At 38.6% G+C, this 17,945-nt stretch overlaps 1 protein-coding gene across 1 annotated transcript in view; it reads left to right on the top strand.

The window, feature by feature from the left end:
- Positions 1–450: 450 nt before the first annotated feature.
- Positions 451–17,945, top strand: part of LOC124149498 (glutamate--cysteine ligase catalytic subunit-like) — a 44,034-nt gene continuing 26,539 nt past the window's right edge. The window contains exons 1-7 of the mRNA XM_046521125.2: positions 451–769; positions 5,812–5,912; positions 7,293–7,412; positions 13,863–13,928; positions 14,275–14,388; positions 16,329–16,387; positions 16,882–17,099. Of these exons, the coding sequence (XP_046377081.2) occupies positions 620–769; positions 5,812–5,912; positions 7,293–7,412; positions 13,863–13,928; positions 14,275–14,388; positions 16,329–16,387; positions 16,882–17,099 (828 nt within the window). The 5' untranslated portion in view covers positions 451–619. The remainder of the gene's footprint in view (positions 770–5,811; positions 5,913–7,292; positions 7,413–13,862; positions 13,929–14,274; positions 14,389–16,328; positions 16,388–16,881; positions 17,100–17,945) is intronic.

Here is a 17,945-nt window from a genome sequence, read left to right as displayed (position 1 = left end):
ATGATTTTAAATATATATATATATAAAATCTGGTTTTGTAGCTGTAGATGAAAAATATCTCATTTCAATACGAAAGTCCAATCGGTACCATCCCCACCCCTACCCGCACTTAGTTGTTGGGGTAGATAATTCTGTGTGATTCAACGAATGTGTAAATCATGCTGTTTTTAATAATCAGCTATACATGTCAATTGATGTTTGAAATGTTGATATGTATTAAAATCAATACAATAAAATCAATTTGAAATCAAATATATGTAATATCAGTATAAATTTATACTGATGGAACTGTCATAAAAAGGAATCTATATTCGAAAGTTTCGACAAATTATTCAACTTAACGCCAAAATTAATCACTAGCTGTTGCAGTCAGACAGACGACTGTCAGGTGCGGTGCTTGACTATAATCAGTTGTTAGGAATATATTTAATGACATCAATTTCAGTGCAGGATATATGTATGTATATATAAACATCACAACAGAACGGATTTCATCGTCAGTGAAGTTTATCATGTCAGCAGATATTTAGAGTCATCTTGCGTTTGTGTAACAGTCTCAACTATATCAGCACTAGCATTTGTGCGGAATATCTGTGCAGATCGCTCATCAAGTCAAGGAATGGGTTTGTTATCGGAAGGTTCGCCTTTGACCTGGGAAGAGACGAAGCGACATGCTGAGCATGTTCGTAAGCATGGCATCAAGCAGTTTATCACTCAGTACAAGAAACTAAAGCAACGGACACGGGATGTTCTATACTGGGGAGATGAGGTGAGATTGATTTTAATCGGACAATATAATTCGCGTGTTTGTGTTTGTTTGTTTTGGGAGGGGTTAGGGTGGAGGGGCACCCCCATTTTATGCAAGATCACTATGATCAGTCCCTAACTGATGTTCAAATGTATAATTCTTTTTTTTTGAAAATGAAACTTTGTCATTTTTTCATGTTTTTAATATAAGACACAGAAATTCGATCATATGTGAGACCAAGATTTCACTCATGTTTGTTTGTTTGTTTGTTGTTTAACGCCACACTCCAGCTCTATCATGTCTATGACGGCGGTCTGTAAATAATCCAGTCTGGACCAGACAATCCAGTGATAGACATCAAGAGCATTGATCCACGCAATTGGAATACGATGACATCTCATCCAAGTCAGTGAGGCTGACCATCCGATCCTGTCAGTCGCCTCTTATGATAAGCATTGTCGCCTTTTACGTCAAAAATGGGTTGCTGAAGACCTATTCAGCGCCGATCTTCATGGGTCCTTTCATTAATGTTTTCAATGGTGCTTGTAAAACAAACGCTTCAGACAAACAAGCTTATATGTATGTTATGCGTATGAATTAACAGAGCTCCAGATAAGCTGCGTATCTGCGTAAAATATGTATCAGAAATGCAGAAATACGCAGTAAAATAAAATCCAAGCGTATCAAATACGCAACGAACATTACAGATACGGTACAAAAATAAAACTTGTGTGTATCATCAAAATATTGTGAAGTAACCCTGCGTATTCGATAAGCAAATCAGCATCTTATTTTGAAATTATAAATGGGCATTCTGTCAACCTTGCCAAACTCCACGATGACAGATACATCATGATCATTTGCCATCACACTTTCGTGTGGAAGTATCGTGGTATTTTTGAGTCCTATAAAGCTCTCGAACCCACACGACACCAGTTTGCAGGGACTAGATGAATATTTAACTTAAATACCCACATGTGTAAAAACTAGTGGGTAAATGGGTAAAAGAAATTTGAATACCCAGATAGAATTACTGATACCCAATGATTTAAAAATGCATGGGTAAAAAATACCCACAACACCAAAAGCTTATCTGGAGCTCTGATTAAAGAGCAGTATATAAATAGTGAGCTCTCAATGAACAAGTTTGTAGAAAATCTTCTGTCTTCTGAATATGGTTTAGTGTGGTCTATAAAACATGATATAATATATATAATGTACAAATTCATTAATTTTGTTTTTGATCATTTGTTGATGCAGGGATAATTTTAGGAAGGTCCCTTGGGCTTTTGGCCCTTAAATCTAAAAATGGCCCACATTTTCAAAAGCAGTGGGTCTTTATAACATTGTATTATATAGGCATCACACAGAAATTGATCCAATTTTCACAAGTGAAAGTGACAAGGTTTACACAAAATCTTCAGTTTTGCTGCCGTTTATTGCATGCTGCCATTTTTGTCAAATGTAGTCCATTTTCGTCATATTGCTGTGGATATTAAAATTGTATGTGAATATTGTTATGCCTTCTTCATTCTTGTACATGAGAAACAAAAACATTTAAATGCCATTCAAAGACTTAAAAATATTTGTGTTCTGGTCACCGACCAGTTATCAGGCATTTTTTCATGTTGTTTATGAAATATTCTGTGTACAAAGTTGACTGTACCAATAACTTTGATTTCTGCGAACATGGTGAATCTGTGATCAAATTTGCATGTTTCTGTCCATGAAAAAGGTTTCAGCACATTTCTGTTATAACTCAGGGGGACGTCGGGTAGCCTAGTGGGGTAGCCTAGTGGTTAAAGTGTTCACTCGTCACGCCGAGGACCCGGGTTCGATTCCCGACATGGGTACAATGTGTGAAGCCTATTTCTGGTGTCCCCTGCCGTGATATTGCTGGAATATTGCTAAAAGCGGCGTAAAACCTCTCATCACTCACTCACTATAACATGACAGTAGGGAATCAGAACAGTAGAAATAGAAGTTTCCAGTTCACCAACTTTACCAGTTACCACCATCATCTTAACAGCACCTGATCACGCTCATGTTCACGCTTTAGTTATAAAAATTACTTTTTCTATTTTCTCTGGTATCTCACTCAATTGTTTTATTCATTACAATTAATTAAAAACTGCTTTTTTCAAATTGTCGTCTGCTAACTGACGAAAACCAATTTTCCACAAATTTGATTTACACATGCTTATCCTTGCACACTAAGAGAGTAAGGCACCTTATTGGATCTCAATTTTCAGGAAGCCTCAGTGGCTGAGTGGGTTAGGTCGCTGACTGAATGTGCTGGCGATTAGGCGCCTTATTCCTATAGTGTAGGTTCTAATGCCGATGGGGACTCCAAACAAAAACTACTAGAATTTGCTTAGAAAATGTAACAAATGTGAGATACGTTACAAGTAAGCAGTTACAAAATTGTTCTTTTCCATGAGTTGATTGAAGTTTTCAGTGCTGGGAGCATTTAATGATTTATGCAAGTTGAACATAGGCTTTGAATGGGGGTAAGCTTTGTTTCCTGACCATAACTCAGAAACCGTTTAATATTTTTTCGCGAAACTTTGTATACATATTAACCCAGCACTGAAGTGGTGCCTTTTGCTATTTAGAGATTTTTGACATTTTTATTTTTTCTCGTTTCAATGGAGATAAGTTGAACATAGACTCTGAATGGGGGTAAGCTTTGTTTCCGGACCATAACTCAGAAACCGTTTAATATTTTTTCGCGAAACTTTGTATACACATTAACCCAGCACTGAAGTGGTGCCTTTTGCTATTTAGAGATTTTTGACATTTTTATTTTTTCTCGTTTCCATGGAGATAAGTTGAACATAGACTCTGAATGGGGGTAAGCTTTGTTTCCGGACCATAACTCAGAAACCGTTTAATATTTTTTCGCGAAACTTTGTATACACATTAACCCAGCACTGAAGTGGTGCCTTTTGCTATTTAGAGATTTTTGACATTTTTAATTTTTCTCGTTTCCATGGAGATAACTTGAACATAGACTCTGAATGGGGGTAAGCTTTGTTTCCGGACCATAACTCAGAAACCGTTTAATATTTTTTCGCGAAACTTTGTATACACATTAACCCAGCACTGAAGTGGTACCTTTTGCTATTTAGAGATTTTTGACATTTTTATTTTTTCTCGTTTCCATGGAGATAAGTTGAACATAGACTCTGAATGGGGGTAAGCTTTGTTTCCGGACCATAACTCAGAAACCGTTTAATATTTCAACATTGACTTCAATACAAACAAAGCGCAACCTCTTCTGCAAGAACCCTTCACGCAGCTGATTGAAGTGTCAACTACCAGGAAAGAAACTGTTATTGACTATATTTATGTCAAGGATCTTTCACATCAGAGAGCTGGTGTGGTGCCTTGCTATTACAGTTTCCATGACATCACATATGTCATTGTGTAGAAGACCTGCAGAGTCAGATACACGGGCAATTACATCACAGAGACTTTCCTTTGTGCCATATAACATTGCTACATCATTTCTGATATGTTGGGGATATTAATATATTTGTGTCCAAACTCTATTAGTACTTTAAGTGGATTTTCTACAAATACTTCAGTAACAAGAAAACTGTGCTACTTAGATGACTACACTGTCAGGTGGGTAAATGATTGAGGGATTAGTGGTGTTGATTAGATGCTGAAGTGGTGCCCTTTAGTTGTTTGAAATTTCTAGGAGTTCTATTTTTGTCTCTGTTATGTAGTAATGGAGGGTGGGAATGAAGAGATGGGGTTTAACGTGAAGTAAACGAATGAATGGGGGTTAGGGAAGTGGGGGGAGACGTATGTTTTTACGAGTAAAAACACTTTCTAGTTTACTGTCTGTATCTAGCATCACTATCAGTGAGAAAGAAATACATGTAGTTCTGAAAGTCTATTTGCATGAATTTAACTTGAATCATTACATATCAGAGAAATTTGACTGAGTAATTTTACTTAGCAGCAGTGGTCATTATTCTGTTTTCATCTTATGCAACAAAATGTAAGGTACCACAAATGTTCTGAGAATGTAAATGGTTTAATACAAATCCATTGTAACCAACTGTTGGGTGTTAATACTGTTATGTCAATTTACAAAATAACTTGTTTGGCTTTTCCTCCCCACTTCTGTCTGGGTGTTGAGATAGAGACAGGCTTAGCATCCTCTTTGAACTTGAAACAATATTCACCTTCCATCTTTCCTAGTCCAGTGATCAGAGTCTTCCCAGGGCAAGGGAGATAACTGACTGTAAAAGTCCAGTATCCACCCTTGCCGAACTTGGCGGGAATTTCGATTGTACTGCCACCAGTGGTTATTTTGAATTATGTCCCTTTATGTCCTTCCTACTGACCAATCAGATTCCACCTCTCATATCACTTGCAATTGCTTCCAACAAGATTGCAGGGCCCAGTCAATACGATCTCATAGATAGTCAAAATCTTTGTTGTGATAATACGGGTCTTACTTCGCTAAGTGCATCAAATCATGTGAGCACCTTGATTAAAAACATGAAAAGATTTGGAAAGTATCTGTTGACGCCGAGTTGGCGGTACACATGCTTTGCAAATCCTGCAGTTGAGAGAAATGTGCACTGCAGTTTACGAACCTGATGTCGATTTCGCTGCACGGTTTGATTGGACTAGCCTCATTAGCCAATCCAAAATATAACTCCATAATTCCAGCCTAGTTCGGCAAGGTTGGAAACTGGACTTTTCTAGTCCGTTATCTCCCGTTTTTACTTTTATAGTCCGTTGCCTCGGGAGGATGCCCCACTTAGTGATATTTCACCATGTTCACTGGTAACAGTTGAGCTACGGTACCTGTAATAACTTCAAAGTAGGTAAACATGGTATACATTGTCAAAAGGTGTAGGGTAGTTACCATTTGAATCGTCATTCCCAAAAGCATTTTATATTTCTTTCCCTATTTTAACATTTTTTAAGTTTTTTTATTGTTGTTTTTAACATATCATAAGTTGCGTTTTTTATAAAGAAATATCTGAACCAAGTGATTAAAATGAAGTCTTAATACATGCACTTATCTTTGTCGTCAGGTTGAGTATATGTTGGTGAAGTTTGACCACAGCAAGAAGAAGACCCAGTTATGTCTCAAAGCTCAGGATATCCTTGGAGCTCTGGTCCAGAAGCAGACAAAGTAAGTCAAGGTGCTGACAAGTTGGTGAGGAACAGGTGATTGTGGAGTACAATCCTCATCTCTTGGCCAGATGGGTGTCAACATGGATCCATGTAATGGCTGTCCATCTGTCCATCCATTCATGATCAGCCTTCTTCCATATCTGCTAAGCACGCATATCACATTTGTATTATACATAGCATAAAAGAGTAGGGGACTGTATCGTTAAGGTCTCTCTAAGGTGAATCTTAGCACCTTTTGAAGCCACAACTTTACATGACGTTTTCACTCGTGATGCTTGCTTTTCTACAAAATCATGATTTGAAAGAAATATGCTTGAATCTCTTCATGTACCATCCTCTTCTGCAATTGTTTTGTTTATCAAGGTTGAAAGAAACCCCATAGAAATTACTTAAAAGGCTAGCCAATTCAAAAAGTTTTGCATTTTTGGTTTATTGTTTAACGTTGCACTCTGCAGTATTCCAGCTATGTGAACCAGACAATCCAGTGATTTACATCATGAAAAACGGCCATCTTTGAGCATGTTGAGATTGTCAGCATTACTTTATTCATTTCTATAACATTGATTACTTATCAAGCCTTAAAGTTGGTTTACTTCTATCGAAATGCTATTGCAATGTTTGGGCTACTATTGCAGTACAGTCACAATAGTGAAAATACCCCCCATAGTCACCTGGATTGCTATTGTTTACCATGTTTACGAGATGAGATTCATTTGCTTGTTACTGTTATGTTTATGATAGATGGTGCGGCAATGCTGTGCTTTCAGAATCAACACTGTTGTTAACATGCTTGATTCATGACTTCGGTCATCATTAAAAGATGGTATAGCTCATTTGTTACCCATCCTGGCACTATCAAGGACAGCTCATAGTCAGGAAAATGTGTCTGATTTGGGTATCCTTGTTGAACTGTGGCATAGTTTTGTTTGTTTGTTAGTTGTTTAATGCCGCACTCAGCTATATGATGGCAGTCTATAAATAATCGTGTCTGGACCAGACTCTCCAGTGATTGCCATCAGGAGCATTGATCCACACAATCAGGATACGATGACATGCATCAGCCAAGTCAGAGAGGTTAGCCACCCGATCCCGTTAGTAGCCTCTTACTGCGGCATAGTACTGACTGGGCTAGCATTAGACCACCACACACACACACACATCATGATTATGTACCGGAGACATTTGTTTGGTATAGGATTATTTTGTCATTTGACATGTTTGAGGTCACTTGCATTTAAAAATATGAAATATTGATTTGCCCATTTAAAAACTTTGTTCTCTGCTGATTTATCACTGCCTTATAGCAATAGTACAGATATTGAATGATGTTTGAATAGTGTCTACTTGGAATGTTCTTGACAATGAGTTGTTTCCTCAGAGATTACCCCGCTACATGGCACCCTGAGTATGCCGACTATATGGTGGAGGGCACTCCAGGGAAACCATATGGCTGCCTCATGGCTCACTTCAACCTGGTGGAGAGGAATATGAAGCTAAGGTATGGAAGACAATTTGAAATACTGTGCAGTGCTACAGATAAGCTGCGTATTTGTGTAAAATAACACCCACCCACCCACCCCCCAAAAATATATATTGAAAACCCAATTACTTTCAATTAACTTGTGTACAGAAACACATGCATTAAATGAAAAACTCAAATGTATAAAAACAGCACACGTAAATACCCAATGACGCTTTTTCAGCATGCGTACAATGGAGCTAATTTTCAAAACACAATTAGAGCTAATTTTCTTTCCAAGTCAAGCCTATATTTTGAACCTTTATATACATCTTAGACATTATTTCATTTATTTTTGACTTATCCTGCAATACTCCTTAATGCATTCACTGCTTAGGCCAGACCAATTTAATTGCTAGGATAACAGATTTTTTCGGGTAAAGTGGCTGAATGGAGGAGGGAATGTAAAAAAAAAAAGTACTTGAGAGAATTTTTTTCCGCAGGTATTACAGATTTTAGGAGGCAGGAATGCTGATAGGAGGAAATAATTTTTTTTTTTTTAAAATCCCTCACTTGTGCCACAGAAGCTACAAAATTATTTCAGTATTACCCACCACGCATGTTGGAAGCAATGCACTATAGTCCCTTTATCTAATGACACTCCTTACTGATGACCAGTGTTTACAGGTATCTTTTGGCAGTTATCCACAAGCAGGTAGACTTCAACAACAAGCTTTTAACTTATTAAAGTTTTATTGTATTCTAAAAATATAAAAACAATGTGAAAAACACTGAAATTAAAACAGCACTTGGCTTCAAAACAAATATACATTTGGCACGTACAAGTACTTGAAATACTCTGTCCAGTATAACTTTATCCTGTTAAATGATCAGGTAACACTCATGGCTGAAGTGTTATGCTAACATGTGGAATGCACTTAAATTAAATAGCCCTGTTTATTTTCGATTTTGCCACCACTGTCACATAATTTAGTCCAAAGTCTGCTAAAACTTTCATAGGTGTTGTAAGTTCGACAATATTCCCATAAGGAACCAGCCTTAGATTCTGTTGCATGCACCTCTTGAATAGAAAGTCCATCTCCATCGGCGATTGACGATACGGCTTTAGTCGCCAAATCACCAACTGTGTCATCCAGTGGACTTTCCATGATTCGCTTTGATAAGCACACACTACCCTTCAGAAAGCTTACGCTGAAATACTTTGCTGACATTGTCAAAAGACACCAGATAATAAAAAGCATTAAAATACCCAAACTGACACCCCATGTCCTACACATGGTCCCGGCATATTCAATACACGCTGTGCGCATGTGGGAAACACTTGTAATTGAGAGTACGCATTCGATTGGCTATGTTTGCGTGGAACGACCAATGGAATTTGCCGACACATTTGCGTAAGGAATTTTAGTTAAAAACTAGAGTTATTTCACCTAACATGTATTCTCTCACAACAAGGCTTATCAATGGATGTCGGATGTCGGGTAGAATATTTTTTAAAAAAAAATGATAGAATTTCGTTTTTGTTTTTTTTCCGATTTGGCGAAAAATGGTGTCGGCGGATCCGTAATCCTAGCAATTAAATTGGTCTCGCCTTACCTTGTGACAAAAAAACTGGGACAGTGTACCGGCAATGGTCCTGAGTGAAGATAAATAAACTGTTCCTGAATCCCTCTTTTATACCACGCTGTCGCCGTCCCTGTGACCTTACGTGACCTAGGTCGCCACTTAACATCACTGCCTGTCTCACTACAGCTATGACGTGTACCAGCGGAGCTCTCGTTTTGGATTTATTTAGACCTTCAGTTTCGTCTACTATTCTTTTCATATTACTTTCAACATGTTGAGAAGTTGTATGTGATTTATTTAGACGTAAAAAGACTTTGTCTTTTTTCCCGTCATGTGCTATCTGTTCCCTGTCATTTTGTCATCTACATCGTTCTGATTTCGTCGGATTATTCTAATGGTGAGGAGGGAGATTCCTCGACTGAATGGAATAGTCACCTTGGCCTGGCACAAGTATCTGATTGGGTAGCTGACCACCTCATTTCAGTACCTTCCCCGGGTAGCGGGGTGAATAAAAAAGATACTATTTGGACACATCCTACGTCGATTCTGATGGACCCTATGATTAGATCTTTGGATGAGGGTTTTTCCAGGCTGACACTTACGCCGTCATTCAAGCCTCCCAGGTTTAAGAAAGATGAATTTCCTATTCATGGCTTTGAGGCACATAGTTTGGACGAGGATATACAGAGAATGGCAGGCTCGTCAAGGCCAACTACTCTTAAGGTTCAGGATACCAGAGTTGCTTTTATTGAAACGGAAATTTGAAGGGTATTAAAACCTTTATCAGCACTAGCATCATCAACACGTGCACTAGAGCAGGATCTGTCAGAGGATAACCCTAACCGACTAGATCACCTCCAAACTATAGTTGATTTTCAAGGCTTTGGAGCACTTTTCTCAGAGTTTATCCCAGCGATCAGGCAGGTCAGGCAATTACAGGCCAAGACGCAAGTCTCTCAAGGAAGGACAGGCGCAAGATTTCTTTCGTGGTAGAGGGCATGGCAGAGGGAAACCTCAAGGTTCTTATCAATCCCAACATGGTAAATACCACAGTAAGGGAGGTGATAGGAGGGGCAAACATTGAAATGTTGGACAGTCACCACTGGGATCTCCCACCCCCAATCGCCCCAATTGTCGATACCCCGGTAGGTGGGAGAGTCGATTTTGGAAGAACTGGAGCATTCTCAAGGACGATTATGTTCTCAACATTCTACGTCACAGTTACCAACTACGATGTGAGGTATTTCCACCGTTGACCACGGCTCCTCTCCCTTGGAATTATCCAAGAAAGCAACATCTGTTCTTAAAGGCCAACATACACTTACTGTTGGAAAAGAAAGTCGTAGAGATTATACACACCCCCAAGCGTTAACATTGGGGTTTTATTCTCACATCTTCCTGGTACCCAAGAAGGGCTCAGACAAGATGAGAATATTACACAATCTCTCTGTTTTCAACAAACGTTACCTGAAGCGTCCACCCTATGTATTTGGTTGCACTTAACTCAGTGTTGGCCGTTCTTGATAGTCGTAAGATGACTAAGGTCCTGGAACTACAGGCCTTATTACGCTCATTTTGGCTTGAGGATCAGAAGACCAAGTTCCGGCCGCCTGCGTGGGATTTGAACGTGGTTTGCGAGGGCCCCCCTTCAAGCCCCTCTATGCATCCTCTTTTTATGACCTCACCAAGTAAAACAGTATTTCTCTTGGCATTAGCCACGACGGCACGGGTGAGCGAACTACATGTGATCGACATCACCCGAGTTTCTTTTTGAGCATAGGACACACAGGGCGGTGCATCTCGGGTTGTCCTGGGGTTTTATTGCTAAGAATCAATTACCAGGCCAACCCGATTGTTCCTTCACCATTCGACCAATATTGGCGATTATGGGTAGTGAGGATAAGAGTGAACTTCTATTATATTCGGTACGAGTACTGCAAATTTTCATCCACCGTGAGAAAGTTGGACTAAAAAGTGGTTATTTATACCCATATCTATTACGTCCACGACCGAGGTCAGTCGCAACACCATATCTCTATGGTTACATGCAGTAATCCTTCAGGCCTATTTGATCGCCAATTTGGACCTGCCAAGAGCGAATAATCCTCATGAGATCAGGGGCACTAGCCTCTACCATGGCCTTACACAGCAATTGTACTATTAAAACAATCATGAGAGGATGTTTTTGGAGGTCCGACACAGTTTTTGCCACTCATTATCTTCGCGATGTGACTCTCGAGGACGTCGAAGGTGTACGGAGTTGGTTGTAGCTCAGCAAGTTACCAACCCTCCACCCAAATAATGAACTCGCACTATACAGAGCCTTTCCCTTTCCGGTGCAGTCGAGGGGCGGTCGGGTAGCCTGGTGGTTAAAGCGTTCGCTCGTCACGCCAAAGACCCGGGTTCGATTCCCGACATGGGTACAATGTGTGAAGCCCATTTGTGGTGTCCCCCGCTGTGATATTGCTGGAATATTGCTAAAAGCGGCGTAAAACCATACTCACTCACTAACTCCGGTGCAGTCAATCAGATTTCGCCAGTGGAAGAATATTAGACAAGCAATTGTCCACAGACTGAAGATGTCGTTATTACTAAAGATGTATAGGGAACCACTCTTTAATTCATATGTTCAATGGGTTTTTTCACATTGATAGAACCCTACCGTAACAATGTTTTTCTGTACTTTTCCGCTTCACGGTTTACCGACCAATCAGTGTCGTACCTTCAGGGTGTGAATTATTGAGGTTTCTGTATTCTTAAGGTTTACCCACCTCCAAACTGTCCAATACAGATGCATTAAGGAGTTATGCAGCATAAGGAAAAAAATTATTAAATCTGAATATTTTTTACATTTGTATACTTATCCTGCATTACTACATTTAAGGACCCACCCGTCGCAGACTTGCCTCCCCACTTTGGCTTCAGAAATCTCAAGAGTATGTTTTTTAAGCTCGTGTGACAGGCAGTGATGTGTAGTGGTGACCTAGATCACGTGAGGTCACAGGGACGGCGAAGGCGTGGTATATGAGAGGGCTTCAGGAACAGTGTATTTTTTTTCACCCAGGTAAGCAGTGAATGCATTAAGTAGAAATGCAGGACAAGTATACAAATGTAAAAAATATTCAGATTTTACTAAAATTTTAAATCTCAAAATGGTGACTCGTTTTGGGAAAAAAACCAGTAGAGTGATGGATAGATAAGTGACAAAATATAGGTTACCTAATGAAAAATATCATAACCCAATTAAAATAGAAACCTTCAAGTAAAAACTCTATTGCTCAAAAAGTTATCTGAAGCTCTGCTTTGTTTATCTGATAACATGAAATCAGTAGTTTATACCGGTTTATACTAGGGCTGCAACGATACAGGAAGGTCACGATACGATACGCATCTCGATATTCTGGTCACGACACGATACGTATCTCGATATGCAATGATACAAAAACAAGACTTAAAGCATTGAACCTTTCATGATTTTGGAACAGTCAAAATTATTTTATAATAACAAGACTACTGAAGTTGTTACGCTTCAAAGTGGAACTTTCTCTAACTTTTCAAAGTTCAAACACCAGAAAATAATTCACGTACTTCACCAGTGATACAACTTCAAAGAATTATTATGCAAAAGTCGAAGAAATTGTATCTGAAATTATTGTTTTATCAGGAATAATATATTTCAATATAGTGTTACTTTAGTTGCAGCTTTTACTACATATGTATTTAAAATTATAAAAACCACAAGCATTGCATTTTGGTACTGGTGATTGCTGTTGCCGTAGGGACTTCCCGCAAGACAGATATTTCGATTGCGAAAATGTTATGATGACATATATTAGCCAAATTGCCACAAATATGACTTTAAAGTGTTAAAGTATGGCATTTTTAATATATGTATCCATTCTTTAGCAACTAAAGTTCGTTTCAATGCGTCAAAAGCGGTAATCTGTCCGTGGTTGCTGTATCTCTTCTCACACAATTTCACTTAACTCAATGATAACAATATTAAATGAAATTTTGAATAGAATTAATAAAATATATTACAAACACATGTCCAGATATACAATGAAAACATTTTAATAACAAGATAGTATAATGATGTTATTAAATTATGTTTTGCTGACTGGTATTTCTGTTGTTATGTGCTTGCGGTGATCAGCTGATAATGTTTATTGAGATGGGGAAAAACATCTATCAGTGTAAAACCTGAGATTATTAAAAATGTAAGTATGTTTTTGGGAGCCATGTGTTACGCGCGCTTCAACCAAGTTAGCGGTTTATTGAAAGGCACAATAGCGAGGAAATGCTGTACCGTATATGACCGCGTATAAGCCGAATTCTGAGGACCAGAAAAAAGATTCTGTAGAAAGGGGTCGGCTTATCCACGGGATACACTTTCATGATAGTATTTTTCAGATCGTGATCTGTCAGAAACATCGCCTGAATGACGGTCCGATAGATTACAACTTCCCGAAAGTTTGGAAGTTGCCACGACTAGAGCCATTATTGTTATAAATTATCAATAAATGTATTATTATACACCAATGTTGTCATTATTAAAAAAATGTTATGCATGTTACTCCTTCCGATAATAAGTTTTCAATTGAATGTTCAAAGTTTATTGTTCTTCATAAACTCCACAATCTTTACATGTATATTTGTAATTCACAGCTATAATATATAATCCCCAGATGAAATCGCCAATAGCTATTACGTACGATTTGCAAAGTTGATAAATTGAAGATTTGCGTTCCGTATCGTGGTGTATCGATAAATGGGCCCACGTTTATCGTATATCGTATCGTGGGTCAAGTATCGCGATGCATCGGAATATCGGTGTATAGTTTCACCCTTAGTTTATACTATAATAGGTTATACTATGTTTATGCATTCTATGTTTTCTAGGCGGGAGGAGATTCAGTCACTGCTTGAACCAAACGAGGAAGCAATGTCCATCACAGTCTTTCCCAGGTGGGTTTACTGAAGAATTGACGTCCATATTTTTTTTGCATTTAAGGAGGTATAAACATTAAAAAAATGGTGTGCAGACTGTGTTACTCAAAATGTGCACACTGGTTTTGACGTTTTTGACTCCAAAAATGCAAAGACACATTGGATTCAATTCTTAGAAATAAATTTGTCAACATAATTACCTTATCCTGACTCATACTGATTGCTTAGCTTAAATAATTAGAGCAATCAGTTGGAGAGTGAGTTGAGGTAGTTTAATAAAAACATATTATTTATCAAAGTATCTTCTTTGCAGATGGGGACAAGTGTATGGATAACATTGTTCATGCACAATGTCTGTTTTCAGACTAGGGTGTCCCAACTTCACACTCCCATCATTCGAACCAACCCCGACGTCTGGATCATCGCGATCTCTCTTCTTCCCAGATGAAGCTATCAACAGTGGCCATCCACGCTTCAGGTACTGTCATGCTCACCTGATTTTACATGAGTTTATACATGTTTTGGAATATTGATTATATATTTGTGTTTATGAGGTTATTAATCTTTATGTTAATTTTCCTAAAATTGAACACGATACCATCCAATAGTGAATACAACCTTGAGGAACACAACAACCGACCTTATTATATATGTACCCTATTTGACGTAATAAGCGCCCCGCTCTAATAAGCACCCACAGCAATATTTGATAATATATTGGCTAGTGAACAATCCCAATTATCACCCCTTCCGATTGATCAATGTGCACCCTTAATTATGGGCAATTAAATTCTGGAAAAATATATCTGTCGTATATAAACATTTCAGGCTGTCAGCGTAAACCACAAAATTTATTATCTTTCAACTCTGTTTTATTTTCACCAAAATAATATTCTAATAAGAGCCCCCATATTTTTGAGAGCACCCTGGGTGCTTTTTACGTCGAATACGGTATATTTGGAATTTAACAAGTTAACTGTAGTGAGTAGGTTACTGGTAATAATAAGAGGAATCCTATACCAATTACGTGGATTGATGCTCATGATATCAATCACTGGATTGTCTCATCCAGACTCAATTATTTACAGACCACGGTGATTTAGCTGAAATATTGCTGAGTGTGGCGTTTAACAAAAAAAAAAGTAATAACAGGAGTTAAATATTTTTGCAAATGAACATAACATGGTAATGCTTTATCATCAAATGAGTTATGTACAGTTTGGTTCCTAACAAAGATACTTTGACATTACTGTATGGCAGGATTGACCATATATAGGTACAATGGAGGGCTGGGACGAGTAACTCGGGTACTCGGGTCGGGTGGGTACTGAGTAGGACCTGGGTACCAACAGGACTACCCAGACCCGTGGTTAGTCATGTGCTATATTGTTTCATGACAAAAATTCACTATATAACTACATGGTTACACAACAATTTTTAGTCTCTAATGTTCGCATTTCTTCGTGACTATGAATATGTTCCTTCTGACTTATTTGTGAACAAAGCTAGAACTTCAGTCAACTTCAGTGTATGCATGACCACATCGTTGTATACGTGTCTCTGAATACATTTTGCCAAGGCTACTGTCAAACTATTCCAAATTGGACATTTTGTACCTATTTCTTGACACCAACAGCGGGTACCTGGGTAGGGTCGGGTCATAGGGGTGTGGGTACCCGGGTAGTAAATTTGATCTTCAGCAACCCGTGCTCGTTGTAAGAGTAACGGGATCGGGTGGTCAGGCTCGCTGACATGGTTAATGCATGTCATCGTATACCAATTGCATAAAACGATGCTCAAGCACTGGGTTGTCTGGTCCAAACTGGATTTTTTTCTGACCGCCATTATATAGCTGGAATTTTGCTGATCTCAGCGTAAAACAACAAACAAACAAAAAATTGATGTTATGAGCAAACCAGCAACTCTCCCTATTAGCTATCATATATATATTTCTTTTACTTGTTCTTTACCCTCGTAGGAGATTTCTGTCCTAATATAGGGGGTAAGGGTGGCCCAGTTGTCTAAGCCGCTGCGATTCGCTGTGCAGAGTTGCGTCCCTTGGACATGCCCGAAACCTATGATTGTGGGTTCAAATCCCGGTTTGCCCCGATTATGTGTCTCAGTTTCTCAGCAACATACTCTTGATCGTGGGTTTCACCGAAGTGGTAAACATCTGAGACCTGCATCGCTTTCAGGCTTTCCTCCCACATTAAGCTGACACGCCATGATGTAACTGGAATACTGTTGAAAGCTCACTCACTCACTGTCCTAATATAATGTTCAAGAGATATTTCAGGTGAGCTACAGTACCTTGCGGCTCTATGTGTCTGTCAGTTGAAACAACTTAAGGATTGACTGCATTGTACTTATCCAATGTGACCCAAACTCGAACTGAGATGAACCTTTATGTTCTTTCAGAACTTTAACAAGGAATATTCGGGAACGTCGCGGGGAAAAAGTGATCATTAATGTACCAGGTGAGCAAGGGCTTGTTCTCTACTTGTCGATAACGTTGATTCCTTCCTTGTTATTGATACTCTACCCATCATTCTTTTTATAACCTATGAAGTTTTTGACAAGTGCAAATATGACTTTTGTCATGTCCTAATGTTGTGTAATAATTATGCAAACATCATATTCACTCCATTGTATCTACTCAACATTTCCCCAATCGTATTGTAGACTTGTCAGTGATTCAAGATTATCATTACATATATCTAACATGTTTCCAGAATTCTTCATTTGACTATCCTACAGTGTAAAAGACATCCCCAATGTCTTGTAGACTTGTCACTGATTCAGAATTATTGTTGCATATTCAGAATGTTTCCAGAATTCATTTTTTGACTGTCCTTCAGTGTATAAAGACATCTGCCATAGCTTTGTAGACTCCTCACTGATTCAAGATTACCGTTACACATATCTGCATATTCAGCACCTTTCTTTAATACATTATTTGACTGACCTTCAGTGTATAAAGACATCAACACAGAAGATCCATTTATAGAAGACTTTTCCTCCCTGGGAGACGATGGCGAGGCTCAGAGAGCGGCCAAACCAGACAGTATATACATGGACTGCATGGGCTTTGGCATGGGCAACTCATGTCTCCAAGTGACCTTCCAGGCTTGCAACATTGACGAGGCTCGCCTTCTGTATGATCAGCTCACTACACTGTGTCCCATGCTGGTAAGGACTTTTGACACTCTTACAGTGTTCGACACGAGCACTGGTCAGCTAGGTCATGTGTTCAATATCCCCTTAAAGGGCAAGTAATGCCGAATAGGTACTCTGCTGCTTGAATACTTTATGGCATATTTTATCACAAATGTTTGACCAAAGTTAAATTTGAGAATCGAAAATAGTGTAAAAAGAACGATAAAAAACGACCCGCGAAATTGTCCCCCAAACGAAACATATTTTCCAGGAAGGGGTTTGCACCTATTGTTATAGGTACAAGTTCACCCAAGCAAGGTGATGGGTAAGCCAATAGGGGATTAAGGGGCACATGTCACATAAAACAAGTAATTGGGGAATATACCGACAAAATATACCGACAAAACTAATTGGTGAACTCTATACGCATACACTGTACTGAGTGAAAACGTTTAAAATATATATCATTGAGTGAGTGAACGTATTAATCGAATTGGACTATAAAAAGGAATTACAATAATTCTGCGGTATTTAACAATTGTATTCAGTGCAATAAGGTAAAACTAAGCATAAAAGCCTCTTCCTCTTTATTGGTCCTGTTATCAGTGTACTTCAAGTTACCTCTACAAAGCCATGACTTTACTTATAACTATATCAGTATATTAACATGAATTGGGATATTTGTAATTATAATTTGGGAATTTTTACTGACATTTGCCGCAGACTTGGGCCAAATATTGGTCTCTGGCCATTTCCAGTTAATCCCTTCAGATACGCCTCTCAAAAGTGTCTGTAAATCAAGTAATTGTCTGGATGACAAAAACATTTCTATCTACGAACCCAACTTTGTATGACTGGGTTGTGTTGCCCAAAGGGTTT

The sequence above is a fragment of the Haliotis rufescens genome, unplaced genomic scaffold (genome assembly GCF_023055435.1).
Source record: "Haliotis rufescens isolate VD_foot unplaced genomic scaffold, xgHalRufe1.0.p SCAF_1, whole genome shotgun sequence".
Classification (NCBI taxonomy): Eukaryota; Metazoa; Mollusca; class Gastropoda; order Lepetellida; family Haliotidae; genus Haliotis; species Haliotis rufescens.
This window is presented reverse-complemented; position numbering and strand designations above follow the sequence as displayed.